This window comes from Mchenga conophoros, linkage group LG3 (genome assembly GCF_057382185.1).
Source record: "Mchenga conophoros isolate Kocher_MC1m ecotype Shallow Benthic linkage group LG3, M_conophoros_male_GT1.1, whole genome shotgun sequence".
Taxonomy (NCBI): Eukaryota; Metazoa; Chordata; class Actinopteri; order Cichliformes; family Cichlidae; genus Mchenga; species Mchenga conophoros.
The window spans coordinates 55,951,008-55,964,224 of record NC_140528.1 but is presented as its reverse complement, the minus strand read 5'-3'; the positions used below and the strand labels follow the sequence as shown (position 1 = coordinate 55,964,224).

Genomic DNA, 13,217 nt, shown 5'->3' with positions numbered 1-13,217 from the left:
TGTGAAGTATCTGGTTGTACTGCAGCACTAAGGTTGAAATTGTTTTGTGAGACTGTGATCAAATCTTAATAACCTCACATATAAATTCTCTTGCATGTGAGGTTATTTACAAAGAAACACTTAAGTCTAATTGGATGTTCTTTCACGAGAACTAGATCTGAAGTGCTTTAACTGTTCTTGCATTTATACCTGCGTTAGTTTGAACTTTTTTTGTAGCTTGTGGGAACATGAAATGCTAGTTTAGATACTAAGAAAATGAAACCTGTTTAAAAGCCCCTTAGAGTCATCTTGTATTTTGAGGAGATATGAGTGAATATTTGCACTTTGTTTTGTATTATGGGTGAAGTCTTACTTTATTCTGCCCTTTAGAGAGCGGACTACAACAGTATTAGATCAGGTTGAACTCATGTAAACATGTTTGCTGTGATGTGATTGTAGGTATTTAATTTGTCTTTTGGGACAGCTTGGAGCTAAAGGTGCTTTCCATGGGTTTGTTTTGTTAAAGTTCCTAACTGTCACTCTGACATACTGATTGTTTTATCAAGCTCAACTTTCTGCTTCCTTCTTACGGAAGGAATATCTAATATATAGTTCTGTTGTTTTAGGCCTTATTCTATTTAAAAATGTCTCTTAAAGAAAAGCAGGTCTTCTCTTTGAAACACTGATTTTTATATTTTGAACCTTTTGTTATTTTGGACTTTCCAACTAATTAAACTTAAATTTGAGGCAAAATGTTTCCAGACAATTGCTTCTCAGATAAAGTTCATTTGCAAATGATTTCAGTGTGTTTGCATCGTTTATTCAGTGACTAACATCTGTGCTGGAGTTCAGCCTTGTGTTGTTGTGTTATCATCACAGGTCAGCAATGTTGAAAACATGCCGACCTGAGCTGCTTGTTAGATTAGCTCAGCATGACAACAGTGCTTCATCCAACAGCAGTACAGCAGGGGCTGATTTACACATTCATTTATGTCTGTACTGAAGTAAAAAACGTATTACAGATTTAAGTTTCACTAAAAGTGAAATCTCAGCTGTTATTGGAGGATGCTTTTACTGAAGGACAAGATTTACCTCCCAATGCTCTGTCACCTCACCTTGTTATTTTTATTTTTATTTTTTATTATTTATATATATATATATATATATATATATATATATATATATATATATATATATATATATATATATATATATATATATTTATTTTTATTTTTTTTTACTTAAAACCGTTTTCTAATTTTGTCTCCCCCCCCCAAAAAAAAAAAAAAATTACAATTAAAATAACAAGACAAATAAACCTAAACCACAATCATAACGGGATAAATCATGGACAGAAGCCACCACCTTCGACCCAAAGTCTGTTTGAGGTTTTAAGTTTTATTTAAGAACACAAAGAATATCTGGATATATATTTATAATAACTCTCTGTTGTACTAAAAATCACAGCAAATGATTTTCCATTATATTTATAGACAAAGGAAGTACTCTAGCCTATATATAGATTTTATCGTTTCTGTTTACATGGGTATCCTTCCACTCGAGAGAGGAAAAATATTTGGTTGTGTTCAGCCTGTGGGTGGGGGAAGCACAGAAAACATAAGAAAGCCTACTGCTTGTTAAGGTATGATCGGGCCCACAGTCTGCCCCGAATTGTTTTTAAACAAAAGTTTCTAACACAACCCGCTGGAAAAAACAAAATGCCTGTGGGCGTGTTGACGAGACTATATTGACTCCCGCAGTGACTGCTGTGCGCTGGAACAAAGGAGTGATTTTAAATATGAGTTTATGCATGAGTAGTTTGGTCTTGTCAGAGATCATGTACAAAAACAGTCATCTCAGAGAGATCTGAACAGGGACTCTAACCAGCAACGTGGAGATTACAAGTGAGCTGCATTAATCTCAAATCTTTGTCTCAACCAAGCTGTGAACTCTAAACTTTTAGCTGCCCACAAAGAAACGAGGCAGGCTGCATCACCATGTGTGAAGCACATCAATCTTTCATTTGGTCTCACGGTAAAAAAGGGAAAATCCTGTCAACAACTTACTAGCGACACTAATTACTGCACCCTTACTGTAAATCATGTTACAGTAAGGTTACTGAAATACTGTGAGCAACGACTTTCATTCAAACAGTTGTAAACTTTTCTTTTTGTTAATGATGCCCATGACTGAATTCAATCCACTACTGAAAGCCGATGAGATCTTTGAAAATCTTTACTCCACCTCTCTTTGATGAGACTAATTATGACACACAGAAACAGATGGCATTCACTCCATCGGACCAGTGTCGCTGAGTTTCAGTGCAGTTCTTGTGTAACTTAGCATACCTAAACCTTTTGTTCCTGTCTCCCTTCCTTAAGAATGGCTTCTTGACAGCCACCCTTCCACTGAGACCATGTCTGATGAGGCTTCGGTGAACAGCAGCTGGACCAGCTGAAGGGCAGATGCATCTCTCAGGTTTGTCAGCTCTTTCAAAGAACTGTAAAAGACTTCAGAAAACTCTTGCTCAACACCATACAAAATGTGAAGAAATGGGTTTTGATGACCCTGTATTTTATGTAGTACTGTACATATAGATACAGCTGGCTAACTAAGAACAGGTAATGGTGGTTGAGTGCATTACTTGTTTTCTTTGAAACAACTGTACCTGCTGAGTCCAGGTCTTTCTGTAGCTCTCCACAAGTGGTCTTTGGCTCTTGGACAACTCCTCTGATCATTTTCACTCCACTGTCTGAAATCTTGTGGGGAGCACCCGGTATGGTAAAATGATGTTCTTTCCACTTCTAGATTATGGGCCCGACAGTGCTCACTGGAACCTTCAGTAGTTTAGAAATTCTTCAATAACCAATGCCATCAGTAAGTTTCGCATGTTTTGCAATAAGGCTGTAAAGCTTTTCATTGGTTTTACCCATCATGTGATGTTTATTGTGTGGCACCTTGCTAATGATACATTTTTATAGGGATGAAAGCAGCTGATATTAATTTATATTAAGTGACAGGATTACTTTTTAATTAGTGATACATTTCAGCTGGTGTCATGACTTTCCATGCCCTTTTAGATGCCTCGGTCTTCATGTGTTCAATACTTCTTCCCTGTGTCATTTCTCATTATTACACATAATAAAATCAGTATTTACATTAAATGTGTTAAATATTTCATTAAAGAATACAGTAATGTGACATCATAAGAAATTTCCATGATGCACTCATTGACAGGAGTGTGGTTCTTTGGACCATGGTGGTGAATGGGTTATAGTAAGGGTTTGAGGTTAGGCGAGTCATCCTCAATCAGGATGAGTGAGTGGGTGGATAAATGTAATCTGTTTTTCATATGTTTTAATTCAGGTCCCACTTTCTCCCCCGCCCACATCTGCGACTCTGCCTCCTCTTCACACCACCTGAGGCTGCTCCACACATTCCACTGTCCAAATAAACACTCTGAAGGATCCTCAGAAGTCCTGGAGAGCTCAGGATCACTCTAACTAAATGTGAAGAAATGTTTGATGACCAAATGCTTTTACTGTGTACATAATACATGTCTGAAGAAATATCAGGTTTTCTAAATCATTTCTAGATCACATCCATCAGTATAAAAAGATGGGCACCTCATTGTTGCCTATATATATTTAATTTTGTCTGACACACTGAGATATTTATAATTAGAGCTATCTGTATTTTTTTAGGGTTTTTTTTAATTATATTTCTGTAACTTTGTAAAATATTGCATTATTAATTTAATTTTGTTTACTTAGTTACAGTTCAGTCTTGGAGCAACTGTGACCACCTTATTTTCTGGGGGATTAATAAAGTATTCGGGCTAATATTGGCTAATTAGCAATTTGACTCTGTGTATTGGGATGTCACACGGTGTTTTACAACATTACTTTAATCTTTACTTCTCGCTTATGTTGGAAAGGAGCCTCACATCCAGGCAGCACTTGACCATGCACTTCTGGTAATTAACCTAAAAATATAATGACATTTAAATGTGCAGAAATATGACATCATGCAAAATGTCCATGATGCAGTCATTGACAGGAATTAGGTTCTTTTAAATGTGGTCGTTAAGAGTGTTGCATCGCATTGAATTGTGTCTTTGACTTTGGCTGTGAGTATCTACACCTACCCACTACAGTGTGGGTGTAGATGTGTAGACCTTTCACTCTTGTTTCATCGGCTTCACTCCATCCACCCTCTCTCTAAATTCCCCTGAACCAGGTCCCTGAACTGGATAAGATGTAAAGAGAATTAATATGTGTGTGGATTAAGATTATTACGCTGGAAACACAGTTAGAATAACTAAAACTTAAAAACGTGTTTAAAAGCGGGAGTAGACAAAATAGAAACTAAACGCACGTCAGCATGAAGCCACTGCTCCTTCTTCTTATTTTACTTTCACTTTCAGACTCAGAGCCGCACATGAAGCGCTTCCTTCCTTCATGTTACTGAAGAAAACAGCCTGTTTTATCATTTTTTCTCGTCTCCATGAAGAGAATGGTGGTGACGATCAGCTAATTAAGCTCCTGTCTGAACAGGTGAGCTGCTTCTTCTCTGTCATTCAGCTGTTGTGCAACTCTTGCTGGGATTTGTAAATATTTGTCATTTTATTTGCCCGCGCTCTTGAACTGCAGGTTAATTAAAAATCGAAATAAAGAGGAACTAACTGCTGCTTTTGATTTTTGTGGGCTGTTAACTTTTTACTGTTTACTGTAATTAATAGGAATTTCCCGTCACTTGATTTGGAGTTTTTCAGGCTTCCTTTACTGTTGCAGAAAACTTCCTGTTTTTCTGGCACTAAAATTCCCTGCTAACATTTATGTAAGCTTGTGTTATTATTATTATTGTTATTATTATTATTATTATTATTATTATTATTATTAATGGCACCTGGAAACAGGTAAATGCAGGGGGCAGGGGGGGCTGGGACAAAAAAAAATAAGCGCTTTAAATGTGTGCGAAGTGGGCGGAGAGAGAGAGAGTAGACAGACTGGTATTTATCAGCTGCTGTCAGTCAGCGTCTGTCTCACACTCACTGTAGATGGATGTAGCAGAGTTTAGGTGCAGTGTGTCTCTCTCAGCTTTAAAGCTCACCTTTATGCTGCTTTTTGCTCTCTCACCTGTTGAAGGTAAGATTGCTCTGCCATATGAGTCCAGTTTGTTTAAGCTTTAATTCATGTTAGTCGTATTTTTGTTTCCGATGCACCTTGAGCGCCTGTCAATGATGCAAATTATTAAACTTGCTTTAGTTACAAATATAATTTAATGGGAGTATTTAAAAACAGTGGCAAACTCAGTGATGATGTAGCAGCAGTCTGTTATACTGGCTGATGTTGCAGATGTTTCACACTGTAAATAAAAGCAGACGCTGTATTCAAGTGTAAATTAGTCTAAAAATACTGCACCAAAAAAATGTGCCTTACTCTTCTGTGTAAAGTTATGTGGGGGGTTTAGAAAGGGAGCTCAATTTTTTTTATTATTATGCTATCAGAGTTTAGCTATTTCTTTTAGTTTATAGGTCTATATATATTGTGTTCGGAAATAAAACAGATGTTTAAATCATAAATAACTGAGCTGAATCTATTAGTCAGGTTTGAGCCTTTCACTATAGAAGTTTCTAGTTTCTGTGTCAGTTTAAAGATTTTTACTAACTTAATTCATTTATTATTATTGTAGCATTAACCAAAGCCACATTTCCACAGTGTTTACAGCCTGAGCCAAGCTAGCTTTCAGTGCATGTTGTAAATGAGCCACTAAGCTATAATACATGAAGTGGAACATGTAAATAAAGAAGGAAAAGCACAAAACATTCAGGTTATAAACAAGGATAAAGTGCATGCAACTGATTCCTTTTTGTTAGCTGACGTGTAAACGGTGACAGTCAGGATCCACTTTGCTCTCCACATGCTTCGCAAACAGAGGAATCTTTCTGTCAGTGATTTGATTTTGCTCGTCTTAATCTTCTGAATCACTGTTTTTGAAGTTACAGGTGCTCTTTTGTGTTATTTACCATTATTATTTTACTTTTAGAATAATGTAACTTACATTCAATGCAAGAATACGATGTAAAGACCTGAAGCCTGCCCCACAGCTGTGTGGAGCTATGGGTCTATTTTAAAAACAGGCTTTGGTTCTAAAATTAAAGCTGTGCTGATTTCAGACCCAAACCTGTCCATGTTGCACATTTTACTGAGATGCATGTTTAACACTGTTAGAGCTGCACTTTTTCAGCATTTATCAGCTGCCGTGAGACAGTTTCTGCCTCCCTCTCACTGTAGATGGATGTAGCAGAGTTTAGGTTCAGTGTGTCTCTCTCAGCTTTATGCTGCGTTTTGCTCTCAAGTCTCACTGCAATTAAAAAAGTAATAATTCTGAAATACTAGTTACTTCATTTCTTTAGATTTGTTTAAGCTTTAATTCACGTTAATCATCTTTTTTTGGCCGTGCTTCTGATGCGCTGTCACCGTGTTTACACTTGAGAGTAACAATTGATGGAAAAAGTGTGGACGTTATACCAGTTTTTAAATTGTGTTGATAGGCCACGTAAAACCAGAGTTATGATAAAAATATCTGAAATGTTTGGTTTTCTTCCTGAATACTATCGTTGTTTATATTTACTGTGGGAAGAAACTGTAAAAACGACGTTTTATAATGAATAAGGTTTATAAGGTTTTATAAGAAAAACGCTCGAAAGCACTCTCCACCTGTGAGCAAAAAAAAATACCAAAAAAACCCCAGCTTTTCCTATTTGTCGAAAAATGTACCATGTCGACCAATCAAAAAATGAATGATATGGCAACATGGCATTTAGATGATTAGGAAAGAGGGAAGTTTTAGGAGTGACGGCGGTGTTTTGAGATGTGAGAGATTTGCGACGTTTAGCGCAAATCTTGTGTAGTTAGTGTGTAGTGTTGTCAATAGTTTTGTTGTGTGTGTCAGAACAATGAGGCGACTGCTGAATGTTACAGGAGTGATACATCTGCTGTTGTCAGGCCTGCAGGTATCAGGCTGTTGTTCTCCTTTATCTCATAGTGGACAGAAATTATTTTTTGGAGTGGCAGAAATAATTTGTGTGGCATCAAATTTGATGCAGAACAGCTGATTGTTCTGTAAATAGTTTGAAATGTTTATTTAAAAAAACGCCTTGGCTGCATTTTTAGGAGAGAGTTACAGACTCTCTCCCAGACCACAGACTCATTATACAAGTCAGAGCTTTATATAAAAAAAGAAGAAGTTGTGTTTTCAAAATTGGAGTTCAAGTTATTTTACTTCCAATAGTGTTAACATACTGCACAGATCATGAACAATTTCAATGATTTTTTTTTTATTTTCATTGTAAGTGGGCTAAAGCAGTTAATTAAAAGTAGTCTAACATAAATGTAAATGCTGTAATTTGATTATTTTAATAAACCATGTAACTTGGATGGATTTGGATGTGAGCTGTTGCTCACAGTGGTCCACGAGATCGCTCAGGGAGTTTGTGTATTCGCTCAGACACATGAAAAATTAGAGGGAACATTGGTCACAGGTGTAGAGGTGCTAAAAAGTTGATATTAACATTTTTTTATTGCACTTGGAAGTGTTTGATGAGAAAGGAAGACATTTTTGAAAACGTCAGACTTGGTTTTCAGCAGGATGTGTGTATTTATTTCTCCTCCTCAGGTCACTATCATGTGGTTGGATCACTTCAGCCTATCCTGGCCGCTCCAGGTGATGATGTCATCCTGCCGTGTCGCGTGGAGCCAAAGTTTAATGTGGCGGGGTTGACGGTGGAGTGGTCGAGACCCGATCGTCGTCCTGACCCCAACGACCGTCTGAGTCGAGTGGAATATGTTCATCTTTACAGAGACACCCGAGAGGTCCCCGACATGAAGATCCCATCGTACGTCAGGAGGACGGCGTTGTTCACAGACGGCCTGAGAGAAGGAAACATCTCACTAAGAATCACTAATGTGACACAAGAAGATGAAGGAAGATACAGATGTTTCATCCCAAAGTTAAAGAGTCAGACAAAGTCTTCAATTGTTCATCTGATTGTTGGTGAGTCAGACCAAAAAGATTTTTGTTGTTTGGTTTCAAACTTGCCTTAAAGATCGGTGTGCTTGGGTTATTTTACCAACAACTTATTTTGGTGTTGCTCCTTAAAGACTTCTGGATATTATTTTATTGTAAATACGGTAATTGAATGTTCTTACAATCTTATATTCAGCTGAAACTATGACAACAGAGACACCACTGCATCCTGAAACTCTCCAAACTCCTGAGCCGATGGACGAGTTTCACAGTAAAGGTGAGAACATGAGGAACAAATCAAGACAATTAAAAAGTCTTGAAATGGATCTAAATCACCTTTATGATGCAGTTTTCTCTCAGTGATGGCAGCCTCTCTGTGTAGTCCTCAAAATGTCTAATGTGTGCAGCTTTTATTTTGAAGCACAGTTGAAGCTCTGCAGATCTCTTTATTTATTTCTGTGAAGCAGTAAATGTATCAGTTATTCTCTTGTGGTTTTTGGCAAAGTTGTGTTTGCTGCCCTGAGAATTCTGGGACTTGTAGCATTAAAGTGACCATCAGGACTGATATCTCAGTAATTCTAACTTCATTTCACTGTTATTTAACGTTGTGTAACTTCTGTGCTTGATAGTTTAATAAATGTGACATGTCATGTTGTGTCCTACAGTAGATCTCATCTCTGTTTGGCAGATGGTTTGTCCCGTCGGAGCCGACTGATCCCACTTGTGGTTTTCTGTGTTTTTATGCTGCTCTGTGTCGCAGTCGCAGGAGGCTGGTTCATTGAGTCAAAGCATCGAAAAACAGAAGTATGTTGATCTTATGCATTTATCTCATGATTGAAGGATGGAAATGAAAGGACATTGTTGTTAAAAAAAAAATTTTTTTCATTCTTTACTCCAGCTCGAGAAAGGACCTCCTAACTAGGTGCCTTGCTCGTGGACGTGCCTTCCTCCCAAACTCCCAGTTGGGATTCAGGAGACGGATACCCTCTCTATTTTTAAGATTAGGCGTAAAACTTTCCCTTTTAATAGCTAGGGCTTGAGACCTAGCTTTATGACCTAGCTAGGGCTTGACAGCAAAGCTCTGCTGAGGGTGGCGAGATCAGCACAGCGCATCACCAGGACTGAACTACCAGCCATTGCATGAGGAAGACGCAGCGGATCCTCTCTTATCCCAGCCACAGACTTTTCACACTCCTGCCATCCAGCAGGTGGTTCAGGACCATCCAGACCCGCACTACCAGATACAGAGACAGTTTTTACACACAAGCCATCAGACTTTTGAACTGCTGACATTCTATACACACCATTACACACTCATTACAATTACAGGACTCTACACACTGCCACTTCAAAAATGCCACTTAAATGCTCATTGCACAAGTTTTGCACAACCTGTAAATAACAACTTGTCTTAAATTCACTAAATATTTAATACTTTTTATTCTTAATTTAACTGCACACATGGGGGTTAGTACTGTTTCCTCACAGCAGGAAACTCCTGGTTTTGAATTCCTCATCTGGCCTGGGCCTTTGTGAGGTTTGCATGTTCTTCCCATGTCTATGTGGATTCTCTCTGGGTACTCCAGCTTCCTCCCACAGTCCAAAGACATGAAGTCAGTGGGTTTAGGTTAAATGGTGATTTTAAGCTGCCCATAGGCAAGAATGGTTGTCTTTCTCTGTTTTAACCCATACATATTCATACTAAAACCTGAGGACCAAACTGGTTTAGATAATAAGAAGTCAGCCTGTTTAAGAACTGTACCACATCTAGCAGTCTGCATGTATTCTAAAGAGAGCTAAGATTTCCAACACCTTTTGCCTTGAAGTGATTACAGCAGCTAGGATGTAAACATGTTTGGACACTAGGTATTTTTTCTAACCACAGCCTGGAGCTGCAGGTGTTTTTCCAAATGTTTGTTTTGTAATTATGAAAGTTCATAATTGCCACACACAGACACACTGATTATTGTCTGAAGTACATCATTTTGGTTTCAGTTTTAAGGATTTGGATGTCATCAAAGTTAAATTTTCTTTATAAGGAAGAACTTGTTCATTGTGTGAACTTTAAAGTCCTCTTCTCATCCTTAGCAGCGATGATCTGTGGAGGAGTTCAGCTGTGTTGTTATTAAAGTCAGAGACGTCACTGAGCACAGTGGCAAACGCATCAGTCATGGTGCTTTTTGTTTTGAGGTCAGGATTATTTTACAGTGGGGTTTTTTAGAATATTTTGTTTAAGGACAGTACAGCAGAGGCTGCTTTTTGCTATAATGTATGTCTGTACCAAAGTATAAAGATATTACAAAAACACATTTATCAGGATTTATATTAGACTTGATTTGGCATGAAAGCTCACAAACAGCTGAGTTCTCACTTTTCATGAAATTTAAATCTACAGCTCGACTGTTACTGATATTTTGTTTAAAGATGAGATTTGATTTCCATTGTTCTTTATTGTCTATTGTCTGGCATTTACGTCAGCAGGTGCAGGAGCAGTCCAACCTGTATCACGATTAACCCCACACACCCAACCCAGAAACTCTTCGACCTCCCCCCTGAGGCAGGAGTATGCACAGCTTCTTCTCAAAGGCTGTAAGAGTGGTCACCTCCAAACCTCACTGGCCTCATTCTAGCTTGCTGTGCTGCTGCGCTGGTTTTTAAAATGCCACACCTGGGTCTTTTGTCTATTTATTATAAAATATGTAGTCATAAATTATATATCTTATTATTATTTTTATTTTTAATCTCATAAAAGCTGCTTTCTCCTGCACACGGTGGTTGCTCACATGCAAGTCCCTTTGCAACCCACCTCTGCCCTTACTCCTCCATACATGCAGTAGCTGACTTAACCCTCTGGGGTCAATGGATGCGCTGGCGCGTCCAAATCACTTGACCAATTTGAGACGACACGGAAACAAGATGTAGCCAATCAGAGCCTCCATTTCAACTTGTGTTGAAAGTGCAGACTTCAAGCTATATTGCAGTTTTTAAAAGTTTTAAAATCTTTTTTGCAAAACTTGTGCATAGGTTTTTTTAATTTCAAGTTGTGAAAATTATTTGTTAAATTTGTGATTGTTACAGTAAAAAATAAAGTACTTTTTTGTACTTGGATTTAGATTTAGTCTCAGATCAATCCCGTTAATGCAGTATGTCAAAATGAAAAATTAAAAGTAAATCCAGATATTAGATTGTGCTGAAAAGAATAGTACAAAACAAGGCAAGGTAAATAATTTTTAAAGGTGAGGTAAAGTAGGAAAAAATGGCCAGTTATAGTGTGGAAGAAAGAGGGAAAGTCAATATATCAGTCATCACAGGCTTCTGACTATAGAGGCTCTAGATTTGTGTTTTGAGACCTAGTTCCAGTTTAGCCATCAGAAAGGGATCCGTCTAACTCTACATCATCTCTTTACAAAAACAATAACAACTGAAATCACCAGTGATGAAACATGAAAGTCGGGACTTTTTAGATAGTTCAGGATTTTTCACCTTAAAGCTGTCTTTCTGGGTGTTCATGTTTGTCAGTGTTGAAAACACTTTTATTAAAAAAAGAAAAGTACCAAGTATGTGTGGAAAATAAGACTAGGCTTATCTTTGAGAGTTGTTTCTTAGTCTTCAGTGTCAGTTTCGGGGAAGAAAGAAATTATGTAAGAAAAAAAAAACATGAGTGTTTTTAGTTTCCCTGAAATTACTTCAGCTTCTGTAATTTAAACTTTTCCATCAAGTTTCATGAACATGGCACTTTTGTTTCTTTCTTTTTTAACTTGCTGTAGGGACAATGAGATAAAAGAGCAAACAGCACTGTAAACCTGATTCACAATGTGAAAATACTTTTGCATGTTAAAAATATATTAAAACTCTTAAAGTCTTTGTTGTGACGCTCCAAACTGAAGGCAGCAGAAACTAGTTTGCCTTTGAGATGTGATAGAACTTGTTCCACTAATGGCAAACTAAATGGACTGCACATAGTTTAGAAATATACTTACTCGTGTAATTAAGATCAAACTAACTAAAGACCAAAACACCGCAGAACCATATGTGACCAAGTGGACTTCAGGGACTAGTAGCCACAACTCATCATCACTCAGGAAGCTCCACTCTGAATTAGCAGACAAAGGTAGGGGTGGACTCCTTGGGCAAAGTGTAGGGGGCCCCGGGCAAACCTGTGCCTTTCAACATGTCACAATGGACATGTCGAACCTTGTCCAAGTCTCCCACAGGGGCAATGGTATATACAGCCCCATTCCCTTGAGGTGCCCTGAACACCTGGTAGGCAACGGAGCTCCATAGGTCCTGGATCTTGTGCCGGCCCCGGGCACTGTGATCTCGAAGATACACCAGTCGACTGACCTGTAAAGGCGCAGGGTGGACTCTCTGATCATGCCGCTACTTGAGACAGTCAGCGGCCATCGACAACCATGTCCAAGCTCCCTCAAAAGCCACTATTAACCTGGCTTGATGCTCAGCAATCCTGTACTTTTCCTGGCACTGGGTCCCGGGCCAATAGCAACGCTGCCTGACCAGTTCAGTGGTACGCTCAATATCCTGGTGCTCATGGTCCTTGTGCAGTTGTCTCAAGGTCTCAACCCCCCCACCCCCTCTTGAGACGGGAAGGCCCCAGTCTACAGCTTAGTAGCAGAGGGTAACACCGCAGGACACCGAGCCTGCTGAAGCAGAGTTGGAACTGAAGTCCCAGGCACCACACTCTTGACCAGGCTAGAGCCTGTCTCATACTGTTGAGAGAGAATGTCAGGATTCCCATTGCTGCGGCCCGAGTTGAAGTTGAAGTCGCTCCACCAGAACTCAGACCAGCGCTGTACTGCCAAGTTTCTAAGTTGTTGCAGCTCCTCTTCCATGGCGATAATCCTAGACAAAATGTCTGTGAAGGTTCTCAGTCATCCAGGTCATCGTAGTCTAAGGAGCTTGGAAAGAAAAGCGTCTGGACTTCTTTAAGTTGCTTGAAGATGTTTCACCTCTCATCCAAGAAGCTTCTTCAGTTCTAAGGTCAAATGGTGGAGAGTCCCAGATATAAACCTAGTGTGAGTGACCCCCACAGAGGGGATTAGAGGATCATCATGGGGTCCTTTTGTCCCTCTGTGGGGGTCACTCCCACTAGGTTTATATCTGGGACTCTCCACCATTTGACCTTAGAACTGAAGAAGCTTCTTGGATGAGAGGTGAAACATCTTCAAGCAACTTAAAGAAGTCCAGAC

The 13,217-nt window shown here is 38.8% G+C and overlaps 2 protein-coding genes across 3 annotated transcripts in view; both read left to right on the top strand.

The window, feature by feature from the left end:
• LOC146579589 (myelin-oligodendrocyte glycoprotein-like) overlaps positions 1 to 777 on the top strand; it is a 7,634-nt gene extending 6,857 nt beyond the window's left edge. For both annotated transcript variants that reach the window (XM_085263654.1, XM_085263645.1), the window contains one exon: positions 1 to 777. This exon is cut by the window's left edge and continues 503 nt beyond it. The gene's annotated coding sequence lies outside the window, so the exon portion shown is untranslated.
• Positions 778 to 5,038: 4,261 nt separating this feature from the next.
• Positions 5,039 to 11,809, top strand: LOC146579588 (myelin-oligodendrocyte glycoprotein-like). The gene is made up of 5 exons (XM_085263632.1): positions 5,039 to 5,126; positions 7,660 to 8,037; positions 8,207 to 8,287; positions 8,699 to 8,814; positions 8,909 to 11,809. The coding sequence occupies exons 1-5, from the start codon at positions 5,039 to 5,041 to the stop codon at positions 8,930 to 8,932; spliced, it is 687 nt and encodes a 228-aa protein (XP_085119758.1). The 3' UTR covers positions 8,933 to 11,809.
• The last annotated feature ends 1,408 nt before the right edge of the window (positions 11,810 to 13,217 follow it).

Coding starts and splice junctions, on each gene's coding strand:
- LOC146579588 (XM_085263632.1), top strand. CDS start 5,039: ATGGATGTAGCAGAGTTTAGGTGCAGTGTGTCTCTCTCAGCTTTAAAG. Junction 8,288..8,698: donor GGACGAGTTTCACAGTAAAG/GTGAGAACATGA, acceptor TCTGTTTGGCAG/ATGGTTTGTCCCGTCGGAGC. Junction 8,815..8,908: donor CAAAGCATCGAAAAACAGAA/GTATGTTGATCT, acceptor TCTTTACTCCAG/CTCGAGAAAGGACCTCCTAA.